At 41.5% G+C, this 24,541-nt stretch overlaps 1 protein-coding gene across 4 annotated transcripts in view; it reads right to left on the minus strand.

Moving 5' to 3' along the window:
- The window catches only part of LOC122798334 (protein spire homolog 1-like), an 893,363-nt gene that overhangs the window by 345,838 nt on the left and 522,984 nt on the right, over positions 1-24,541 (minus strand). For all 4 annotated transcript variants that reach the window (XM_044067180.1, XM_044067179.1, XM_044067177.1 and 1 more), the window contains one exon: positions 8,515-8,611. In XM_044067180.1, the coding sequence (XP_043923115.1) occupies positions 8,515-8,611 (97 nt within the window). The remainder of the gene's footprint in view (positions 1-8,514; positions 8,612-24,541) is intronic.

Consider the following 24,541-nt stretch of genomic DNA (forward strand, 5'->3'; position numbering starts at 1 on the left):
TAAAAATAGGCATGTGTAGCTCTGGGGACCTTACATAATCTATCAGACTTTTTAGGGGAAGGAGGGTGACTGTCAGGTATACTGCAGGCTATCAAGAAAACAACCTCTAATCCTGGTTCAACAGGCTGACTGAAAGCCAGTTGTAACAAGTGATACATTCACTGGGATACCAGAATTTCACTTTGTTCCCACTGAATCAATTTCATTTTGGCAACAGTTTCAAAAAAGATAACTATTTAGGGGGAGCATCTGAATAAAAACTTTCTTCAGAATCAGATTCCTCTTTCTGTGGCATAGGCACTGGAGTAATTCAACCCAGTCCAATTCTTGCCTTTACAACTGGGAATCAGTATCTAAAAAAAGGGGAAATCTTTTTATTTTAAAACTCAGTGACTTATCAGAACTGAAAAAATTAAAATAACGAAAAGCTTGAAATAAGCCTTGGCAAAACCAGCCAATCTTCCCTGTCCATTCTATGTGAAACAGGAGAAGACATATGCCTATCTTTCGGTTTTCTTTTCTTAGAAGATTCCCCTAGAAAAAGACGGACCTAAAAATGGGGCTGTCCCCCAAGGACTGGGTACCTTAGGTAGGCTCCAAATAAAACATCACCAGCTTCCTTCGAGACTGACAACATTGGTTCAACCCTTGCCTGAAGAGAGCAACTCAAAGCCGCAGAGGACGTGCCCAATTCCCAGGCCTTAGCTGCTTCTCATGAGCAACACCACTGGGATTCAGAGGGGTCCATTGTATTTGATCTGGCCACAGCAGAGTCACTCATAGTCAGCTAAGGCAGTGAGGAAGCCGGCTTGACTACTGAAGACTCCTGTGAAACTTTCTTTATCCTGCAGATGGGGAGAGAAGAACCCAAGATTCGTGTTCTAGCTGAGAAAAGTATCCGATAAGTGGGTAGTAGAGTCTGGAAGAGTCGGTGAACCTCCTGACACGTACTTTACAGTTTTGAGTTAAAATGTTTATTGACAACATTCATGAAACACAAGTCCAAGCCCCTATCTAGAATTTATCGCACACAAATAAAATAAACTTTCACACAAAAGTGATTTTAAAACAGTTGTCTCCAAACAGGAAATAAAATAACAAAAAATTAACTTTTACAAGAATTTTTTCATGACAGCCACTGGAAGCACAATTCATAGCTTAATATTAAACTTTTCCTCAGGAATATAGGTAAAGTGAAAGACTTTCCTCATAAGGGTGCTTACCTGCCAAATCATGATGAAGCACCAGCTGACCATCCATTATTTAAAGAATGCAGAAAGCATGCACTTTGACAGCAAGAAAGTTCTGAAGGTTTGGCACCCGTTATAATTCGCTCCTCAAGCACTTCAACAGTTATAGCAGATGGAAGGTTCATAGGTTCATACTAGGCTATCTGCCCTAGGGCATTTATAAGCCTAGCCAGAGTGTGTGTGGCTTTCACCACCCCTTAGGATGAGAATACTATACCCATTAGTTTGCTGTGCCTCTGTCCAGCAGTGACACAGAGATGATTCCCGGGGTAAACCTACGATCTCCCATCCACTCGTCAAGATTTCTCTTGAACAGAGTCAGTGAGGGGCTCTGCCTCACATGGACTGGGATTCTGTTCCATAGTGTAGGGAGTCTCTGGGTGATGAATCTGTCCCTCCAGCACGTCCTATTTATATCCGTGTTGAGGTTTAAGTCTCTTGCTCTCGTGGCTCTGGTGGATTTGGATTTTTGAGGTGGAGCATGTCCATTAATTCCGGGTTGGACATGGCCTTGTATGTCAGGCACAGATCACCTCTGAGCAGACGGTATGCGACTGAATAGAGCTGGAGTTTCTTTAGTCGGGCATCGTATGACATATGTTTGAGCCCCTTTATCCTTTTGGTGAGGAACTTTTGGGGTCTTTCCAACTGCTGCAGGTGTCGGGTAAGGTACATTCGAATGGGGCGTTGTACTCAATCATTGGTCTGATAAGTGAAGAGTACAGGGGTACAAGGACCTCTCCTGATCTGGATGTGAATCCCTTCATGATCAGGTGGGCAATGTAGAAGGTCTTCCTAACCACTTTGGCAATGTGAGTGTCAAAGAGAGGTTACTGTCAACTTGGGTCCCCAGGTCCCTGATAACTTCTTCCGTGTTTAATGGATTACCACCTATGTGGTAATTAGGGGTTACCTTGTTTTTCCCAAAGGGTATGACTATACATTTTTGGCATTTAGCTTAAGGCCATGGCTCTGGCACCAGTTATCCATTTCTATGAGACCTCTCTGGAGGATGTCTGTGTCTGATAGAGTGTCAATTATGGTGCCCAGTTTGCAGTCATCTGCAAATTTTGTCAGCCACAATCCCCTATGTTTGCCTGCACTTCAGAAAAATAAATGCCGAACAAGAGGGGGCCCAGGACTGAGCCCTGTGGGACACCGCTCGTGACCGGCTTAGAGTCTGACATGGCACCAGCAACTCTAACCCTGTGTGTTCTGTCCTTGAGCCAGTTTGCAACCCATCTTGTGACATATGGGTTTACATCTAAGCTGGTGAGCTTTTCTATGATGCCCGAGTGGGGTATTGTGTCGAACGCTTTTGCTAGGTCAAGGTAGGCTGTGTGAACTGCCTTACCCTCATCAATGGCCTTAGTGACTGTTTCGAAAAAGTCGACCAAGTTCAAGAGGCAGGATCGGATCTGCCCTTGACAAAGCCAAATTGGGTAGGATCCAGTGTCTGTAGGTCCCCAATGTCTTTATTTATGAGTTCCATTATGATCCTCTCTATAGCTTTGCAGACCAGGCTCGTCAAGCTTATGGGGCGGTAATTTCCAGAGTCCGTAGAAGCACCGCCTTTGTGGAGTGGGACCACAGTTGCCGTACGCCATTCTTTGGGTACGTATCCTGTAGTAAGGCTAAGATTAAACAGCAGCCTTATGTGTGGGTTTAGTTCCTCATTGAGTTCGTGTAGCACACAGCCGGGGACACCGTCCGGTCCCATTGATGCTGTGTTTTTTGCTTTAGAGAGAGCAGCTCTCACCTGGGCATCTGAGATGTTTGGGAGGCTAGACTCTGGTGGGATAGATATTTCTCCTTTTGGGGGAGGGAGGGAGAAATTTGCGCTGAACCTGTCTGCCAGTATGTTGGCAATGTCTGTGGGTTCAGTGATTTTTTATCATTTTGGACTAATTCTGAGCATATCTGGGAGTTTCCACCCAGGTTTCTAACATAGCTAAAGAAGGCTTTATGATTGTCTTTTGTGTCATTAGCGATTTTTCTCTCAAAGTTGGCCTTGGATGATTTTATGAGTGATCGTAGTTTTTGCTAGTATTGATCAGAGATGCCTTCCCTTTTAGGGATTTTGCTCTGTCATGTAGTAGCTTTCTCCTCTTATTGTAGAGTTTGTTTATGGCTGGGGTCCACCAGAGGCGCCTGCCTTTGGTGGAAAGGGTCTTGATTTTATTAGGGATTGCTTGATCCATACATTCCTGGAGGTGCTCGTAGAAGGCATTTGTAAGGGTTTCAGCAGCGTGGGTTGTGGTTTCCACTGGCTCGGGGGCCTTGAAGGATACCACTCCAGTCTTAAGAAGTGTGAAGTTTGCTTTTGAGAAGTTCTTCACTGTGGTCTTTTTGCTGGGGGTGGGGGCGGGATGTGGATCTCCAGTGAGATTAATTTATGGTCTGATCTCACCAATGAGGGATATACTTCCGGTGTGGAGCATTTTGTCCCCATGTTTGTGATGATCAGGTCTAGTATATTTTCTCCTCTTGTGGGAATGGTGACTAGTTGTTCCATAGCATTTGAGTTTATGAACTCAAGGAACCTTTGGGCTAGGGTGTTGGGGCTTGAGTAATGTTCCCAGTCTATGTTTGGGTAGTTGAAGTCAACCAATATGATGGTGTTTGGAGGGACATTCATACTCTCCAGTGTCTTCAGTAAGGCTGTGTGGGTTTCCTGAGTTTGAGAAGGTGGTCTGTAGCATGTTACAAACTGTAGGGCAGTTTTACCTATGGTTAATTGCACCTGGATGGTCTCCGATGCTTCGTGCGTTGCCACTAACCTGGAGGTGTGGGTATCCTTTATGAAAATGGATACTCCCCCTCCTTTTGTGGTTCGGTCCGGATTTTGGGGCCGGAACGCATGATATGAGGTATAACCTGATAGTGCTGGGGTGCTCTCAGGAGCCTTGAACCAGGTTTCAGTCACAGCACAGACATCGATGTTCTCCATACTGAGGAGGGATTCGAGGGTGTGCATCTTGAGGTTTAGACTTCTGGCATTGAGCAGTATTACCCTTAGTTTTTCTCCATTTTTGTTTTCTAGGGCGGTAGGTTTATCATTTGAGCCTTGCCTAAAAAAGGCACTATGGGGGTGGCAAGAGCCTTTGCCAATATCCGGAAGCCCAGGGGTGACAGGTGCAAGCCGTCCCTTGCGAAGCAGCGTGGCTTGTCAAGCATGTCATCACAAGCAGACAGACATTGGATCCCCTTAGAATGACACCAGTAATTAAGCCAATTATTAAAGCTGATCATTTTGTCTCTGTATTGTGGCATCATTCTTGGTGAGGGTAGGATACTGCTCAGGGTCAGGGTCATACCGGCCTGGGCTACATATTCTGAGAGCTCCTCTATGTCTCTTTTCATGTATTCCAGGGAGGTACGTCTCGGGTCGTTCACACCAGCATGGACAATGACGGAGTCATACTTGTACTTGCTGTGGAGTGACCTGAGTGCTTGTGTTATGTGGCGGATTCTAGCGCCTGACAGGCAGCTTACTGTGATCTTTTCCTTGTTCAGTCTGGTGAGTGGGACGTCAGTGTGTCTGACTATGGAGTCACCTATAACAAGTGTGTCTGGCAGTGTGTTTGGCCTTAAGGGCTGTGACTGTTTAGCACACTGACTTTGAGAACTATGTGTTGCATGTCTTATGAGGTGGCAGTTGCTTGGGTGTCTGCTTTGGAGGCCTCTGTAGTTTTGGTAGATTTTTGATCAGTGCCTCTGTGTATGTTTTTGTGTGTTTATGTGTTTGTTTTGCAGTTGTGATAGTTCTATGTGAAACTGGGTTTGTGGTGTGCGTGGTTTCCTTCTCCTCCTGTCTGGTCTTGCCAGTCCTGAGTTGAGAGAGCTCAGCCTCCAGTTTGGCTATATAGTTGCATCTCTCACATGTATTTGTGTTTTGTGGGAGAAGGAGTGAGTTGTCTGTGTACATGAGGCAATTGTAACATTGCCTCAAGATGCCCAGATTCACCAGCTGAACAGGAGAGGACGCTAGCAACTGACCCTTCAACATGCTAGAAAAAGTGAAAAAGTTTGCTGTGTAACTGAGTCAGAAGGGACCTATAGGGAAATGGGTACTCAAGGGGATTCTAGGCTAATGTAGTACTTTGTTTAGTATACAAGTACTTTACCTATATAAAAATGCTTTAGGAGCAAGTGCTGAGCTTTTGAGATAGAGAATAAACTGTTTAGATTGCAAGTAGAGAAGTTCTAAGGGAAAAATTGAAGAGCAGACTTTACGGAGCCAGAAATAGTTTAACCGGCGCTGCCCGATGGTGCTCTATGGGCAACTCCACCCTAAATCACACAAAAGCGCGCTAAAGCGGGCCTTATAGCAGGGGGCTGAAAAGAGCCAGGAATTGACCCAAAACGGCCAATAGACTACAAGTTTCTGGCTGGAACCACTGCTCTAGGGACAAATAGGCTGCTCAGTGCTCCCCACTCCCACTGGTGAATAAAGAAGCTTCCCTTTATCCAAATAAGGATATGGAATAGCACAGGAACCAAGCCAAAGCCCAGAGATCAGCAAACTCTGAAGACTGGACTATTCTAGTTCAGTAAGGCGGGAAAACAAGATTTTTTTTTTTTTTTTTTTTTGCAGAAAACAGGAAAAACAGACAGTAAATGCTATAAATGCTTTTAAACGGCTAGCGCACTTGAGTGTGTTAGCCTACAGGTAAAATTAAGCAACAAATAATTTTTTTAAAAGTGAAAAACAGTTATTCAACACAAAAACAGTTTAAATAGAATGCAGAGCTGTATAAACAGGCGAAAAAGCAGTCGCTAAGCAGTAAATAATCAAAAAGCCAGAAAAAAATACTTAAATCCGGAAAAAGTCACTCTTTTGCTCTCTGCTGCTTGTAGAACTCTGCAGGACATCACGAGGAGCTGTGCTGAGTTGAATACAAGCGAAAAAGCGCGCTAAAGCGGGCTTTATTACAGGGGGCTGAAAAGAGCTAGGAATTGACCCAAAATGGCCAATAGACTACAAGTTTCTGGCTGGAACCACTCCTCTAGGGACAAATAGGCCACTCAGTGCTCCCCACTCCCACTGGTGAACAAAGATGCTTCCTTTTATCCAAATAAGGATATGGAATAGCACAGGAACCAAGACAAAGCCCAGAGATCAGCAAACTCTGAAGACTGGACTATTCTAGTTCAGTAAGGCGGGAAAACAAGATTTTTTTTTTTGCAGAAAACAGAGGAAAAACAGACAGTAAATGCTATAAATGCTTTTAAGCGGCTAGCGCACTTGAGTGTGTTAGCCTACAGGTAAAATTAAGCAACAACTAACTTTTTAAAAGTGCAAAACAGTTAATCAACACAAATGTCCTAAAGCTTTGGATGCTGGCTGATTGCCTATCATGGGAAGGCTATAACCCATATAACTTAAACCAGTGAAACAGTGATACAAGTATGAATATCCAAAATCCTCTGCACTAAACTCATCTGCTCCACTACCTCATGTATTTTGCCCTCTGTTATCTACCAGATTATATACAGCATAGATAAGTAGCTGACAGCCAAAGGAATTCAAGCCACAGTCTCCTGATTACCATTTTTGATTTTGTTTACTAGATAGTGATACTGATACATACACATTGGTCAGAGCGGTCTCCAAGGCATACACAGATAAAGCTGGACTGTGCACAGACAACCCTGGATAGTCTGCTGACCCAAACACTGGAGAAGCTGACCACGGAGGGTGGTAGTGAGTGTCCAATGGCAGCTTGCTCATGTTGAGGTTGGAGAAACTGCCCAATCCACAAATTGTATGACTCAGACACACCAGAAGCACTGGGTCAGCCACATGCCTAGGCTGCCAAGCAAATTAGCCACTATAATGTGTGAAATCCCACATTACTAACAGCTATGGCATCCACTATCTAATTCAGTGGTGTGTGCCATAAATGCAAGATAAAAAACACACAGAGCCAGCATACAGTATTCCAAAGTATATTGTAATGAAAATTAAATCATTACAAAGAAAAACAAACCGGTTTCGGCAGGAACAAACACAGCCTTCCTCAGTGTTACTTACATACATAGTGGTGAGCAAGAGTATTTATACACACATACACTCATTGTAAATTAATTGAGTTCAATCAAAGATTTTCATTGACAGTGTGCATAGACACTGGAACATTCTCAAATATGACCCTGACTTAACCAGCCTTATACCAGACAAATGCCTTTTTTCCTTTCATAGGGGAAAGAATTTGGGTTATTTTTTTAATCATTCTAAACATGGGTACAGGCATGTTGACCTCAATTGCATTCAAACCACATTGACAGGGGACCCTCTGATAGGTTGTTACCCTTGCGGGCATTGTTCTAATTGTGACAAGATCAATAAGACCAAACAATTTTCTAGCAGAAACTGTCCAATAGTTTATGATCTCAGATTTTTTGCGAACTGTAGCACCGACTGGGTTATTTATTTAGCCACCTGCCATTGTGGTTCATTTTATGTAGGAAAAACATCCAGACCACTGAAAATCAGGATTTCGGAACACATCAGCAATATTAAAAATAAGAGGCAGACTAATGCTCTATATAAACATCACTTAGTACATGCTTCTGCTAAATTTACCTTCATCATAATTGATAAAATTGTTGGCAACAAGAATAATAAAACTGGGTTACACTCCATTCTGAACACCAAAGGAAAAAAGTGGATAATCAAACTGGGGGGATTATTCCCACCTGGTCTCAATGAAAATCTTTGATTGAACTCAATTAATTTACAATGAGTGTATGTGTGTATAAATACTCTTGCTCACCACTATGTATGTAAGTAACACTGAGGAAGGCTGTGTTTGTTCCTGCCGAAACCGGTTTGTTTTTCTTTGTAATGATTTAATTTTCATTACAATATACTTTGGAATACTGTATGCTGGCTCTGTGTGTTTTTTATCTTGATTCTACTTATTGAGAGCCGTGCATTTGCCTCACGCGCTGATGACCCCTTTTTTTGGATTTCCTGCCATAAATGCAGCCATTAGTGTAACTGACAGGGAACCCAAGCAGATGAAAAAAAAAAGTATGCTGTTTTACATAAATCTAATACCTGTCATTAACATGGACTCCCAACCCTGAAACCGTACATTCCACATATGTTTAATAGCCACTAACTTAGGGAAGGGAGAAAGGCAAGGTAACTTAATAGAAATAAGTACACGATTATGAACAGAAAAGTGAGCAAAGCATAACCATTTGAAAAGCGAGCAAAGCATGAGCATTTAAAACAACAATGCTTGAAACCTACTTTTCCGTGCACCCCCAACAGCATCCACTGGTGATGAATCATTGACTGAGGAGGAGAATGTTTCCTGGCTTGTCTGAGATTTGTGATCAGTTTCATCCTGAAAACAAAAAGCAATGATGCAATTTACAGCCACTATTGAGAATTAAGTAAAAAAAAACAGTGATGTCCTTTAATGATGCAATACATGGCTTCTTACAGCATTATCAATTTTTATTTTTATTTTTTTGTGGTGACCAAAATCTGCAATCTGTGTTCTCTCTTCCAAATTCTATCCCTCTCCCTCATCTAAAATATCAGTCCAGCTTCTGTGCAGATGGTTAAAAAGAAAATGATGGAAGTGGTCTTGCAGCTATCAACTGTGAGTCCTCAGCTCTTTGTACTTCATGCTAATGAAAAGTAAGAACAGCACTGTGATATTCCTACCAATCCTGCACTCTAAGGCAAGCATTGTGCTTCCAGCACTAACCAGCAGAAGGCTAACTTTCCAGAAACATACAATGTACTTAAATTCGCTGTCAGGTCTATCATCTCCTATGCTTATTTTCAAAAAAAGAAATTTAACTTTTCGAATCTCGTCACTGCCATATTCCAAATAAAATTAAATAAATGAAAGCCTTTGGCAACCACAAAAAAAACCCACTTATAAAAGACAAACACTACTAAAAAAACTCCTGTTGTCCACCACGGCAGTAAAACTCGTTAATAAAATCAAAACTTTAATAAAAAAAATATAACATAAAACAAGCAGTCCTCAGTCTTCCGATAAGCACTTTCGGCAAATATGCCTTCCTCAGATCGTAAAAAAGGACTGTTCAGCTTTTGTACTTATAAGGCATCACAGCCATTCATCTGTGACACTCCTTTGTTGCAAACCAAAAGGAGGCCAGCTAGCAAAGGGGTATAAGTTCCTTCATCATAATTAAAGGCGCAGTACTTCTTTTTACTATGAAATTGTATATGAGAAAACTAGTAGCTATGTATGTGAATAGAAGCAACATTCAAGTAAGCTTGCTGAACATATTCCTTCTATTCCTAAGCGCAGGTTTTAATGGCACAATGGTACTCGAGCCTGGTAATCTGTTCGCTCTTAAATTAATTATCCAGCATGTTTCCCTTAACTCTTTGTGATTATGAACATCACCTCCTCTTGTGGTCTGACAGACTGCCTCTATGGCCATAAATACAAAGTGATGAGAAGGATACTGTGCTATATGGGCTGCTAAGGCATTATTGGGATCTTTGCATTTGATGTCCCTTAAATGTCTAAGGATACGTTCCTTAAAGAAGTTGATCTGTTTTGCCAACATAGAAAGCACTACATTGGCAGCAAGTTGCTAAGTATATAATGTGGGAACTAGTACAATCAGCATAAACATTAAAATTGTACTGTTGCCTGGAGTATGGATGTACAAAAGTATTGGAGCTGTCAATGGAGTTGCAAGCTTTGCATCTCAGGCATTTGAAAGTGCCCTTTCTGTTAGAATTGGGCCTATTTCTTTCAAAACCATCTTTGTTGCAAATGAGACGTTTCAAGTTCTTCTTATTCTTATATAGGAATCTGGGCTGTTCCTCTACGATGTCTTTTATTTTGTCATCAGTTGTCAATACTGGCCAAAACTTCCTAATAACTTCACACACTTGCTTATTATCAGCAGTGTATATTAACAAACATTTAAGTTGCTGTGATTGAGTTTTAAAATCCAGACTTTCATGATGACTCGATGTAAGTTCAGAGAAGTAGGGACGTCCCTTTCCTCTCCTTAATTCCTGTAGGTCATGCTTCAGTCTTAAATTCTTTCTTTTATAAGACCTTTTACTTGGATGCGTCTCAATATTTCTCTGTTCTGCTACAAAGTCTTCATTCTCAGTACATAATCTTGAAGTTCTTAAGATCTGATTCTCAAAGATGTTATCAAAGATATGTCCCGGGTGCATACTCCCCCTATGCAGATAATGATTTCTCCAGGTTTCTTTTTTATGAATTCCTGTACTGATACCTCTATCAGGGTGTAGATGGATCTTTACATCCAGAAATTCTATGGTCTCCGAAGAGTATTTGACCACAAACTCTAGAAAATCTGTGCTCTCGTTGATGAAGTTAACGAAAAGGTCCAATTGTGTAGAGCTGCCTCTCCAAAGGATAAAGACATAGGTTCATAGGTTGGTACTGGGCTATCTGCCTGAAAGCATATATTAGCCCAGCCACGTTGTGTGGTATTCACCGCCCCTTTAGTAGTTCCCTAGACCCTTGTACTAGCAGCTAGTACCCTTGGCCCCTAATCATCATCTACAAAACGACCGTAGTACACTAGATATTGTTTCCAGGTACTAGGCAACAGTTCATTGTGTTCCCACTCAGCCAGAACCAAATTGGAGTAACTATTTGCGCACAGGGTGCCCATAGCCACACCCCATGTCTGCAAATAGAATGAGTCCCCATACATAAAGATGTTATTTTCCAATACGAGTTCCAACAAGGAACATACTGGTTCTGCTTCCATACTGTTCCTTGCTAAGAAAGATCTTATTGCCTGTAGACCATAGTCATTAGGAATCACCGTACACAAACTCTTGGATGTCCATTGTCACTAGCACCAAATCTTCATATTTTTTAAGACCCCTTGGTAACTAAAAAAGGTTTTTCCAGAATGTCTTCCTGAGTCCTTCAATACAGTTCCTGCTAGGGGCAGGGCCTTCTTTAATTCATTCTCCACGTGCATGGAAACGTGTTCAGTTACTCTCCCCCTTCCAGAAACTATGGGATGTAAGGGTGGGTCAACAGGATCCTTGTGAATTTTGGGGAGTCCACCGATGTATGGAAACATAGGTTTGGGGCAATCAAAGAACTCATATAGTTCTTGTGAGATGTTTGTCTCTATCAATAGGTCATATAGGTGGCTGTGAAAATGATCTACCTTAGTCGTAGCTTCACTATAACTTAGTCTCTTATACGTTCCTTCATCATCCAACATAGAGAGCATTTTGTGCCTGTACCATATGGCTTCCATCACCACTATACATCCTCCCTTATCAGCAGGCTTGATGACCAAACTATCCGTTTCCTTTAGCAGCTTCAGTATCTCATTCTCATTAGTGGTTAAGTTGAAGAAGCATCCTTGTCCTTTGGTTGTATAACCCCTTAGTTTGAAGATTTCATCTTCACATAATCTTAAGAACATCTCCACTGGTGGAGGATTAGGGGGAACAAAGCTACTCAATTTTGTATAAGGTAGCCATCTACTGTCATTAGCTTGTCCAAAAGTACACTTTAATGCAATGTTCCTGCAAAACATTCTGATATCCAGCACAAATTCACTAATATCAGACGGTAAGGCTGGAATAAAACTCGAGCCCTTGTCTAACAAGGAAATCATATCAGGGCTTAAAATATTATTTGAAAGATTCACTACTAAGCTTGATTCAGATTCAATTAAAGTGTAAGCTTCTTTCTTTTCCATTCTTGACTCTGTGTTCTTTGAGTCCTGTAGTGGTTGAATTTGGAAAAAAACTGGCAAGGGCCAATTTGTCAGTGCATGCATTGCCCCTTCTTTCGGTCTAGTTGCTAAATTTGAGGCTAGGGGAGCATTCTTGTTCCTGGTTTCTGCACCCATAGGGGCTGTACTGCTAGACGCTTCTCTTTTATCTGTTTCTGATATTATAAAATTGGGGGTCGGTACTGATGAGTTAAGAATGGCAGGGTTGTGAATGGAGGGTCCCAGATCAGTTAAACTGACATGAGTAATCACATCTTCTCCATTAGGTCTAGAAAAAGGTACCTTTCTCCTTATATGATGGTAAAGCTCCCCGCCCCTTACTATTGGATTCCTCTCTCGGCCATTCAAAGATTTGACCTCTTACAAAATCCTGATGATCACGGGCTAGCTTTTTAACCTTCTGCTGTCTTAGCTTCACTTCATAAGCATTCACGTTGATCCGTAACTGCTCTAGGCTATTCAGATGTGAGTCATGCAGCTCTAAGCTTTCCAATTCAGTCTGCTTAGTTGATATGATTGCTGCCATCCTTTCCTCTTCCGGCTTGAAGAATTCTATCAGCAAGTTCATGTATTATCGACTTGTTTCAAGATTTATAATTTGCCATTTTGTGAGCAGATCTGGATAAGTGTTCCCATATGAGGGTAAACACTTCACTCGCATACCTCGAGGTACAATTTGATGATGCAGGCATGCTTCCATATGGAAGCGTTGCCACTGCAGTCTTTTAAGCTGGTAAGCTGCATTCTCCACTTCCTGAAATATGCAATTAAAGTTATTGTCAAGAACCGATGCAACAACTGTGGAAGCAGCTGCATTACCCAAATTCAGATCTAGAAGCGGGTTCAATAAGTCTCCCGATATATTAGAAATGTTGCATGTTCTACGTTTATCGTTCAATTGCTGGTTTGCCATGTTCAGTGCAACAAACAAAAGCAGTCAAACTGAACAGTCCTTTTTTACGATCTGAGGAAGGCATATTTGCCGAAAGCGCTTATCGGAAGACTGAGGACTGCTTGTTTTATGTTATATTTTTTTATTAAAGTTTTGATTTTATTATCAAGTTTTACTGCCGTGGTGGACAACGGGAGTTTTTTTAGTAGTGTTTGCCTTTTTCTTTTCCTTGTTGTTGTCCTTCACAGTGTAAGAAAGTTTTTTACTTACCACTTATAAAAGACAGACTGGTGGCTGCTGGTAAAGTTCTTATTCTCATGAGTTCCTGCACTGTAACTATCTTCAGGATAAAAAAGACTAAAAAACGCATCTTATATTTTCATAGGAAACATTCTGGTGAGCATCCCTACTTTACATCACTATTACGGAGGATCGAGGTTACGTATGCTCAGTTTTCTGCAAGAATTCTGTGCATTAATTTTGAATAGCTAAATACTAAAATAATCAAAAAGTCTTGCAATCTAAACATCTTTTTCTCGCACAATAATTCAAAATAGCCAAAAGTCCACCAGAAAAATAAATACATACAAAATCTTTCCATCCACACAATGACTGCTTTGAAAAGCATCTGTTGCTGTAAAAATTCAGGACAGGTTAACAGTATATGCTATCACTCCGAACATTTATTTTGCCACTACATGCAAAAAAAACAAAAAAAATCTATCATAATTCCTCACACATCTTCCCAACACTCTTCACTGCAGACTCATCATCCCCTCCACTATGCATTTACCCTTATACAAACCCGCCGCATGACCTTCCATGGACTAAAGAACTTCTCTGTTACCCTGCAGCAGGTTGCTTTATGAAAATTGTGGTTTTCCCGTCACTACTTTTATGGAACACTAGAAAAAAAAAAAAAGACAATAGAAACAGAAGTATTCTTAACTTATCAGCTGATCTACAAGAAGATCTTCCTTGATAGGGGGTTGCTTGGATTCATATTCCCCACAAACCACTGTTCAGCAAAATTTCAGAAATGGCACAATCCATGAGGCATTTTGGTGGTTACATAAACATCCATATACCCTGAACTTGCCAATTTGCCCCCATGCCACTACTGAGTACCTTCCTGTCTTTCTGTAAATCAAGAAATAACAATGAACAATTTCTGAGCCTCCCCAAACACCTGCCCATCATCTGGCCAATCTCAATGACTTTGCCCATTTCTTCCCTACAAGCAAGATCTGATCAAGGCACAGTAGTCACCAAAGCAACCATATATATATTCTCCAATATTCACCAGAAAATGCTGTTCAACACCTCTCCCTGGCTGTCCCATTCAAACCTCCTTGCCACTACCCAGGCATGAGGTTGCTAAACTATAGTCTACTTTCAGTCCTAAGTCAATATGTCATCAATGAAGATTTGACAATTACATAACTATACAAGTAAAACAAATCAAAAATAACCAATGGAATGTTGAACACTTACGTAATTAAATAAGATTACATACAAACATAACTTCTTGCTTGTCTTGCAAGGAACAGCTGTGGCTATGTATGTGTTTTTATACACACACACACACACAAACACACTTTATAGATACATGCGTTTGCAAGAAAACAGAGGAAGGATACTCGTGATCCACCACTGAAAATCCTCTCATACAGCTGATGCTGTATTAACAAATCTGTTATATCAAACATCAAGAACAATTCACAATGGGATTCTAATCAGTAACCAGCATGGTGGAAAAATTTAGAATACTGTACACATTGTTTAGATATCAGAATACTGAAGTACTGATTTTCCAAAAGATGCCCGGATCAGCAAGTCACAGTCCAGATAATGTTTGGTGAAAGTGTGCAGTGTACAATAAGGAGCCATAGTATAAGTACCTAATACGGCAATGCTCCTAATGTTAAGCACTGGAGGCAGTGGCTTCTGATAAAGAATCCCTGGCCGCAGCATTAGTCAGAGGCTAGTTAAACCCCTGATGGCAAATAAAGCAGCTGGCAATTCACCATGGAAGTGGATGATTAGAAAATGACATCTATTCTTTCCCTGGTCCAAAGGAGGTGAGTTTGTCCATCTTCCTAAACTTCTGCAGTTGTTTCAGGTTAATAATGAACATATCTGTGCACATACAGGGTGCAAAGGGTGCCCTTTCCCTTGGTTTCTGAAACTACAAAGACTAGAAGATGAACACACTAGCTCAGGACAATTCAAAAATCACTTCTGGAAGGAAAGGGGATTTGTTCTAAAGAAAACCCTCTCTTTGTGACCAACCAGATCTAGCTGTCCACACAATGCCCTAAAGCTTGCACAATTGCAATGCCCCTGCTTACAATTGTGATGGCTATTAAATAAATAAACAAAATTCTGGGCGGAAAAAAAAGACTTGAAAGCCACAGTGTTCGCAAGCCAAGGGTAACCCTGTCAACCACAAAAGCTAATTCATGCAGAAGAGAATTTCTTCACAGAAGATGACCTTTACATAACTGCTTGACCACAATCACAAGTTCCCAAAATGCAGAGACAGTTGACACTTTCACAACAAGCAACTAGCTATAAAAGGGGCAGACAAAGAGGGAGCTGTCATTGTAGTGGAGTCATCTTTTTACATAAATGCTATTAATGACTTACTACAGTCAGCAGATAAGATTAGCAGACTTGTTACATGATATGCACCTACAAAGGCAAAGTAGTCTAGATCTCAAATTATTTAAAGGTTGAACACCCTAAAATTCCTATGTTCTATGGCATTCCAACAATACATAAATATCTTAGAAATTCTCCAATGTGCCCAATAGCATTGACATGTGGATGGGGGTTACTGAACAGTTATCAAAATTTTGTGGGATGAAATTAAGAAAAGGTCTAGAAAGTGCACCTGCTATTATTAAAGATACATCAGATTTTCTTACATTGCTGTATGAATAGTCTTTCAACAAAGACGCTTCTAATTACTATTTAGTTCCCCTAAATGTACAATCATTATTTACTGTGATTCCTCATACAGATGGTACTGAAATGGTTAGAGAACATATGTTGTCTACAACAACTTTTGAACATTCCGCTATAAATTTGATCTGTGAACTTTTAGAAATAATTGTAACACATAACGTGTTCATGTTTCAAGAGAAATTGTTTAAACAGTGCATAGGTGTAGCAATGGGTAGCCCCGTCGCCAACACCTAAGCCAATCTTGTTATAAACGTGGGAAAATAAGCATGTTTTGAATGGTGACAATAGTCTGTATTACCATAACATATGTTTTTACAAGAGATTTGTTAATCTCTTTTTGTGATGGAACAGAGATTCAATTCAGCTAGAACAGTTAATGGATTACATTGCAAAAACTACTCGTTTTTTTACGTTTCAAAATGAATTTTGATTTTAATACAATAGATTTTTTTTAGATATCACCATTAAAAAAGATCAGATTGGCAAATTTAATACCACCCTGTACAAGAACCTTGTCAAATGCAATAGTTATTTAGGACAAGTAAGCATCCCTTCTTTTACTTTTCAGAATATAGTTACAGGGCAGATGTCTGGGATACTCATGATATGTCTAATCAATTAAATTCTCTAGCCAATGATCTTATTGATAAAGATTATACTCGTAGCCAAGTGGACACATACGTTAAAAGTGCAAAATGAGAGGGCCGCCAAATTCAAACAAATTTTCTCTCAGTAATATGTTAATAGTAAGAGAAATGATAAGAGTAATACAGCTAGATGGGTATTTTTCTGTTATCGGGGCAAAGGAGGAGAAGAGGCGGAAGACATGGCCGAAGACAGGAAGAGAGAAGAAAGGCTAGGACTGTGGTAGTGAGGGTCAGAACTTTGAATGTTGGCAGTATGACTGGTATAGGGAGAGAGCCAGCTGATATGATGGACAGAAGGAGAAGGAAGGTTGGTATATTGTGTGTGCAAGAGACCAGATGGAAGGGGAGTAAGGCTAGGTGTATCGGAGGTGGGTTCAAATTGTTTTATCATGGTGTGGATGGAAGGAGAAATGGCGTAGGAGTTATTCTGAAGGAACAGTATGCTAACAGTGTTTTGGAGGTGAAAAGAGTGTCGGATAGAGTAATGTTTATGAAGCTGGAAATTGATGGTGTAATGATGAATGTTGTTAGTGCATATGCTCCACAAGTTGGGTGTGCAATGGATGAGAAAGAAAAATTTTGGAGTGAATTAGATGAAGTGGTGATGACTGCACCCAAGGGTGAGAGAGTGGTGATTGGAGCAGATTTCAATGGGCATGTTGGCGAAGGGAACAGAGGGGATGAGGAAGTGATGGGTAGGTATGGTGTTAAACAAAGGAATGTAGAAGGTCAGATGGTAGTGGATTTTGCAAAAAGGATGGACATGGCTGTGGTGAATACGTATTTTAACAAGAGGGAGGAGCATAGGGTGACGTACAAGAGTGGAGGAAGATGCACATAGGTGGATTATATCTTATGTAGGAGGGCCAGTTTGAAGGAAATTGGAGACTGTAAAGTGGTGACTGGAGAAAGTGCAGTTAGGCAGCATAGGATGGTGGTTTGTAGGATGACGTTGGTGATTAAGAGGAGGAGGAGTGTGAGGGCAGCACCAAGGATCAAATGGTGGAAACTGAAAAAGGGTAATTGTGAGGTGGAGTTCAGGGATGAGTTAAGACAGGCACTGGGTGGCAGTGAAGAGTTACCAAATAGCTGGGTAACTACAGCAGAGCTAGTAAGGGAGACGGCTAGAAAGGTGCTTGGTATCACATCTGGACAGAAGGACGACAAGGAGACATGGTGGTAGAATGAGGAAGTACCGGAGAGTATACAGAGAAAGAGGTTGGCAAAGAAGAAGTGGGATTGTCAGAGAGATGAAGAAAGTAGACAGGAGTATAAGGAGATGAGGTGCATGGCAAAGAGAGAGGTGGTGAAGGCTAAGGATAAGGCATATGAAGAGTTGTATGAAAGGTTGGACACTAAGGTGGGAGAAAAGGACCTGTACCGATTGGCTAGATAGAGGGACCGAGCTAGGAAAGATGTGCAGCAGGTAAAGGTGATAAAGGATAATGAGGGAAATATACTCACAAGCGAGGAGAGTGTGTTGAGGAGATGGAAAGAGTACATTGAGGGGTTGATGAATGAAGAGAATGAGAGGCAGAGAAGGTTGGATTATGTAGGGATAGTGAATCATGAAGTACAATGGATTAGCAAGGAGGAAGTAAGGATAGCTATGAAGAGAATGAAGAATGGAGAGGCTGTTGGCTCAGATGACATACCTGTGGAACCATGGAGGTGTTTAGGTGAAATGGCAGTGGAGTTTTTAACCAGATTGTTTAATGAAATCTTGGAAAGTGAGAGGATGCCTGAGGAATGCAGAAAAAGTGTTTTGGTACCGATATTTAAGAATAAGGGTGATGTGCAGAGCTGTAGTAACTACAGAGGGATTAAATTCATCAGTCACAGCATGAAGTTGTGGGAAAGAGTAGTGGAAGCAAGGTTAAGAAGGGACGTGATGATTAGTGATCAGCAGTATGGTTTCATGCTGGGAAAGAGCACTACAGATGTGATGTTTGCTCTGAGAGTGTTGACAGAAAAGTACAGAGAATGTCAGAAGGAGTTGCATTGTGTTTTTGTAGACTTAGAGAAAGCATATGACAGGGTGCCTAGAGAGGAGTTGTGGTATTGTATGAGAAAGTCAGGAGTGTCAGAGAAGTATGTAAGAGTGGTACAGGATATGTATGAGGGTAGTGTGACAGCGGTGAGGTCTGCAGTGGGAGTGACAGATGCATTTAAGGTGGAAGTGGGGTTATATCAAGGATCAGCTCTGAGCCCTTTCTTATTTGAAATGGTGATGGACAGGTTGACAGACGAGATCAGACAGGAGTCCGCGTGGACTATGATGTTTGCAGATGACATTGTGATCTGTAGTGAGAGTAGGGAACAGGTGGCGGAGACCCTGGAGAGATGGGGATATGCTCTAGAGAGAAGAGGAATGAAGGTCAGCAGGAATAAGACAGAATATATGTGTGTGAATGAGAGGATAGAGGAATGGTGAGGATGCAAGGAGTAGAGGTGGCGAAGGTGGATGAGTTTAAATACTTGGGGTCAATAGTTCAGAGTAATGGTGAGTGTGGAAGAGAGGTGAAGAAGAGAGTACAGGCAGGATGGAGTGGGTGGAGAAGAGTGCCAGAAGTGATTTGTGACAGACGAGTACCTGTAAGAGTGAAAGGGAAGGTCTACAAGAGGGTAGTGAGACCAGCTATGTTATATGGGTTGGAGACAGTGGCATTTACAAAAAGGCAGGAGTTTGAGCTGGATGTGGCAAAATTAAAGATGTTAAGATTTGCACTGGGTGTGACGAGGATGGACAGGATTAGGAATAAGTATATTAGAGGGTCAGCCCAGGTTGGAAGGCTTGGAGACAAAGCCAGAGAGGCATGATTACGTTGGTTTGGACATGTGCTGAGGAGGGATGCTGAATATATTGGGAAAAAGATGCTAAGGATGAAGCTACCAGGTAACAGGAAAAGAGGAAGGCCTAAGATAAGGTTTATGGATGTGGTGAGAGAGGACATGCAGGTGGTTGGTGTGACAGAGCAAGATGCAGAGGACAGGAAGAAATGGAAAGAGGTGACCTGCTGTGGCGACCCCTAATGGGAACAGCCGAAAGAAAATGATGATGATGATCGGGGCAGATGTGTGTAAACATTTTACTTAATATTTTTTTTAAAAAAAAAAGAAGTTATTTTTAAATTTTATGCATACCTGGTTAAAAGACATGTCAAGGCCCTGGATTTAAGCTGAACAATCGTGTTTAAAGTGTTTCCTTCCTATGCACCAAACAGAGAAATGAAAAATAAGAAATGAAGCAAATACGGAAAACTTATGGGTTTCTTTATTCTTAAAATTGTAATACGCTCATATTTGCCCTACAAGAAATCACAATTAACTCTCTCCCTTTGAAGTGTGTTACTGTAAATCTACTGCTTGCAGCTTTAATGTGCTCACAACACATGAGCTGATTGGCTATCACAGGCAACACCTCTGTCACTCCCCTCCCCATTCATCTTGCTGGCTTTAAATAACAGTAAGATTCAGAAATAATAAAGGAAAATAAGGGACACATAAAAAAATATGTTAGTAGTGTAAACTTGAGCCATTTACACATTCAGAGAATGGAACTTCCTAACAACGCTTAATTCCGTCATCAGGGAAACCCTTTGAAAGCAGTAGCTGCTGCTGTAAAAAACAAAACAAAAAACAAAAACAAAAAATAAAACGCTTAGTACAAAACAGCTGTTTCTATGATTCCAATGGCATATTTGCAGCTAAAAGATGCCAAATAAGTATAATTAAAGAATTTCTTTTTTTGGAGCAAGTAAAAGGCTGCATACTCTTCACATTATGAAGAAATACATTTCTTCTCACTTTTCCATTATCGGGGGCAACACTTTAAACGTGGTTGCTGAGCTCCAAATGAAGTGTATTTTCGTGCCTTTTAAGTGTTAATGTAAACATGTGTATGCAACATAGTTAAATGGATATTTAAAAAAGGATATGTAACTTCTACATTTTACGCACAGATTTACAGATCATACTCCTAAATGGTGTGATCTCACAACAATAACTCCAGCTCCAACCACATGAAATATCTAGTTCTTAAGATATATGAATAGCAGTGCCTAGTATGAGATAACATTAGGAATCTTCCTCAACCACGAAAATGAAACTCAAACGAGCCTCTAAGCTGTCCCACAAGGGGCTAATTTCAGTCCAGAGTGCCACCAGTTGGTCACAGGGGTGACACAAGGGAATGCTCTACAGGATTTGAGTGATCCATTGCAGGCTCCAGATAATTAACCACTGCACAATACTGAAAGAAAAAACAGGACAGATCCCATGGGTAGAAGCTGTGGCTGCAATTCACCAGTCCAGTCATCTTTTCCAAGGTAGTGTACAAGTGGTGGTTTGAGACCCCATTAGCTGGGAGTACCGGAGTGCATGCAGGGAACAGGAGTTGGCAGACACCAAACTTACTCCTTAAGGGGTATTAGGTCTCAAACTGCCATCTGAATATTTGCCCTTGGGGTGGTAATCTACATTTTCTCTGAATCTGCAAGAAGGAACATCCAAGCTCATCCCAATGCATACCTCCCAACAGCTGTTTGAGAAGGGAAATAGGTCAAAAATCTTACCTCTGACCCTTCAAATGGTAGGACTGAAACACTGGCACCTGCATTAAATACAAAAGTATTGCTCCCTTGTAACGCAATCAATGCAGTGTCTGTGCAGTTCTTGGCTGGCAGATTAACACCAGAGTGGACACTGTATGCTTAAACACCAGCACATTAACACAAAATTTCACCAAAGACAGCAAGAACGATGATAATGACATCTCTATCCAAAGCATTTTCAATTCAAGTGAGTTGTGGAGAAGATGAACCCAACCAAGGGTCTATCAAGGCAGGACCTCAATATCAGATCTTCATTTCTTAACATTACAAACCCTGCATTTTCAGTACTGTATCCACTTGTCTCATCTCATGAACTATGCCAGATATGGTATAATTTTGTCGGAAAATGTAACTTCTCACCACGATTGTGAAATCACTTTGCAAGATTAAATTGTGCAATAGGTACTTTGAACTTTCAGGACATAAACCCTGAGATTCTAAAAGACTAATCCCAACATACTACTAACAGTTAAATTTATGAGTCTGTAATTCAGAAAACATTTCCTAGTAATTTACTCATGCTCCATATTTTTTTAGTAAATGACATCTAAAGGTCTTCACCACATTAAAGAAGCTGTGTGTGCATATTTCCATAGTAAAGATTATTTTGCACGAGAAAGTATTTCACATAATGACCACAAAATCACCTTTTAAGATAGACTATGCAATGACACTTCAAACTTCACAAAACAGAGCCATGTTCTCTCCACAATTTTACAAAGTGGCAAAGTAATAGGTATGCAATAGGTTCATACTAGGCTATCTGCCCTGGGGCAATTATAAGCCTAGCCCAATTCTGTATGGCTTACGCCACCCCTTGATTTGAGTATACTGTGCCCTTTTTAAGGTTTAGTTTACTGTGCCTCTGTCTAACAGTGACAAGGGAGTAATCCCTGGGACAAACCTACGATCCCCCATCCACCTATCGAGATTCTTCTTGAAGAGATTCAGTGAGGTGCTCTGCCTCACATGAACTGGAATTCTATTCCAGAGCGAAGGGAGCCTCTGGGTTATGAACCTGTCCCTCCAGCAAGTTCTATTTATTTCTGTGCTGAGGTTCAAGTCCCTCGAGTGTGTGGCTCTAAGGGATTTAGATTTACTGAGGTGGAGCATGTCCATTAATTCTGGATTTGACATAGCTTTGTATGTCAGGCATAGATCGCCTCGAAGTAGGCGGTATGCAACTGAGTAGAGCTGGAGTTTTTTTAACCGAGCAGCATATGGCATCTGTTTGAGACCCTTGATCCTCTTGATGAGATACTTTTGGGGTCTTTCTAATTGCTGCAGGTGTCGGGTAAGGTACATCCCAAAAGGGGCATTGTATTCTATGATGGGCCTGATGAGGGATGAATAAAGGGGCACGATTACCTCTCTTGATCTAGATGTGAAACCCTTCGTGATGAGGTGGGCTATGTAGAAGGTCTTTCTAACCACTTTGGCAATGTGGTTTTCAAAGGAGAGATTGCTATCAACTTGGGTCCTCAGGTCCCTAATAACTTTCTCTGTACTTAATGGGTTTCCACCTATGTGGTAATTTGTGGGCATATTGTTTTTGCCAAAGGGTATGACTATATATTTTTTGGCATTTAGCTTTAAACCATGGTGCTGGCACCAGTTATCTGTCTCTGAGAGACCTTTTTGAAGGATGTTTGTGTCAGTTGGAGAGTCGATTATGGTGCCCAGTTTGCAGTCGTCTGCGAACTTGGTGAGCCATAGTCCTCCCACGTTTGCCTGAACCTCGGAAAAGTATATACCGAACAAGAGTGGTCCCAGGACAGAACCCTGTGAGACGCCACTTGTGACCGGTTTCGAGTCTGACATGGCTCCAGCAACTCTCACTCTGTGGGTTCTGTCTTTGAGCCAGTTTGCAACCCATCTTGTGACATAGGGGTTTATATTTAAGCTGGATAGCTTATCTATGATGACCGAGTGGGGTATTGTGTCAAATGCCTTTGCAAGGTCCAGATAGGCTGTGTGGACTACCTTCCCTTCATCTATGGCTTTGGTGACTGTTTCGAAGAAGTCAACCAGGTTCAAAAGGCAGGATCTGCCCTTGACAAAGTCGAACTGGGTAGGATCTAGTGTTTGTAGGTCCCCAATGTCTTTGTTTATGAGCTCCATGATGATCCTCTCCATAGCCTTGCAGACTAAGCTAGTCAGGCTTATGGGGCGATAGTTTCCAGGTTCCGTAGAGGCTCCACCTTTGTGGAGTGGGACCATTGTTGCTGTACGCCATTCTGTGGGCACATATCCTGTAGTGAGGCTGAGATTGTATAGCTGTTTTATTTGAGGGATTAGTTCCTCTTGGAGTTCATGTAGGACGCAACCTGGGACGCCATCTGGTCCCATGGAAGCAGTGTTTTTTGCTTTGGAGAGGGCAGCCTTCACCTGAGCATCAGAGATGTTTGGGAGGCAGCCCTCTGCTGGGATAGATACTTGCTATTTTTGGGGGGGAGGGGGTGGAGAAGTTTGCACTGAACCGGTCTGCCAGGATATTGGCGATGTCTGTGGGTTCAGTGTATTTTTCGTTGTTTAGAATCAATTCAGAACAAGTCTGGGAGTTGTATCCCAGGTTCCTAACATAACTGAAAAAAGCCTTATGATTGTCTTTGGTGTCCTGTGCAATTTTTCTCTCGAAGCTGGCCTTGGAGGATTTTATGAGGGATCGTAATTCTTTGCTAGTACTGATCAGAGATGCTTTCCCTATTAAGGATTTTGTTCTATCATGTAGTAGCTTCCTCCTTCTGTTGTACAGTTTATTTATGGCAGGGGTCCACCAGACTGGACGCCTGCCTTTGGATGATTGGGTCTTGGTTTTGTTTGGGATAGCATGATCCATGCATTTCTGGAGATGTCCGTAGAATGCGTTTATATAGGATTTTGCAGTTTGGGCCGTAGTTTCCACTGGCCCTGGGGCCCTGAAGGATTCCACTTCGGTTTTGAGAAGTGAGAAGTTCACTTTTGAGAAGTTTTTCACTGTGGTTTTCTGGGCTGGGGGTGGGGTCGGGATGTGGACATCCAGTGAAATTAATTTATGGTCTGATCTTACCAATGAGGGATATACTTCTGGTGTGGAGCATAGAGTCCCCATGTTGGTAATGATCAGGTCTAGTATGTTGTCCCCTCTTGTGGGAGTGGTAACTAGTTGTCCCCTCTTGTGGGAGTGGTGACTAGTTGTTCCATAGCATTTGAGTTTATAATTTCCAGGAACCTTTGGGCTATGGTGCTGGGGCTTGAGTAGTGCTCCCAGTCAATGTTTGGGTAGTTGAAGTCGCCCAATATAATGGTGTTCGGAGAGATCTTCATGTTCTCCAATGTTTTCAGGAAAGCCGAGTGAGATTCCTGACTTTGAGAGGGTGGTCTGTAGGATGCTATAAACTGAAAAGCAGTCTTGCCCACTGTTAGTTGCAC

Source organism: Protopterus annectens, chromosome 3.part1, assembly GCF_019279795.1.
Source record: "Protopterus annectens isolate FY-2018-M chromosome 3.part1, PAN1.0, whole genome shotgun sequence".
Classification (NCBI taxonomy): domain Eukaryota; kingdom Metazoa; phylum Chordata; order Ceratodontiformes; family Protopteridae; genus Protopterus; species Protopterus annectens.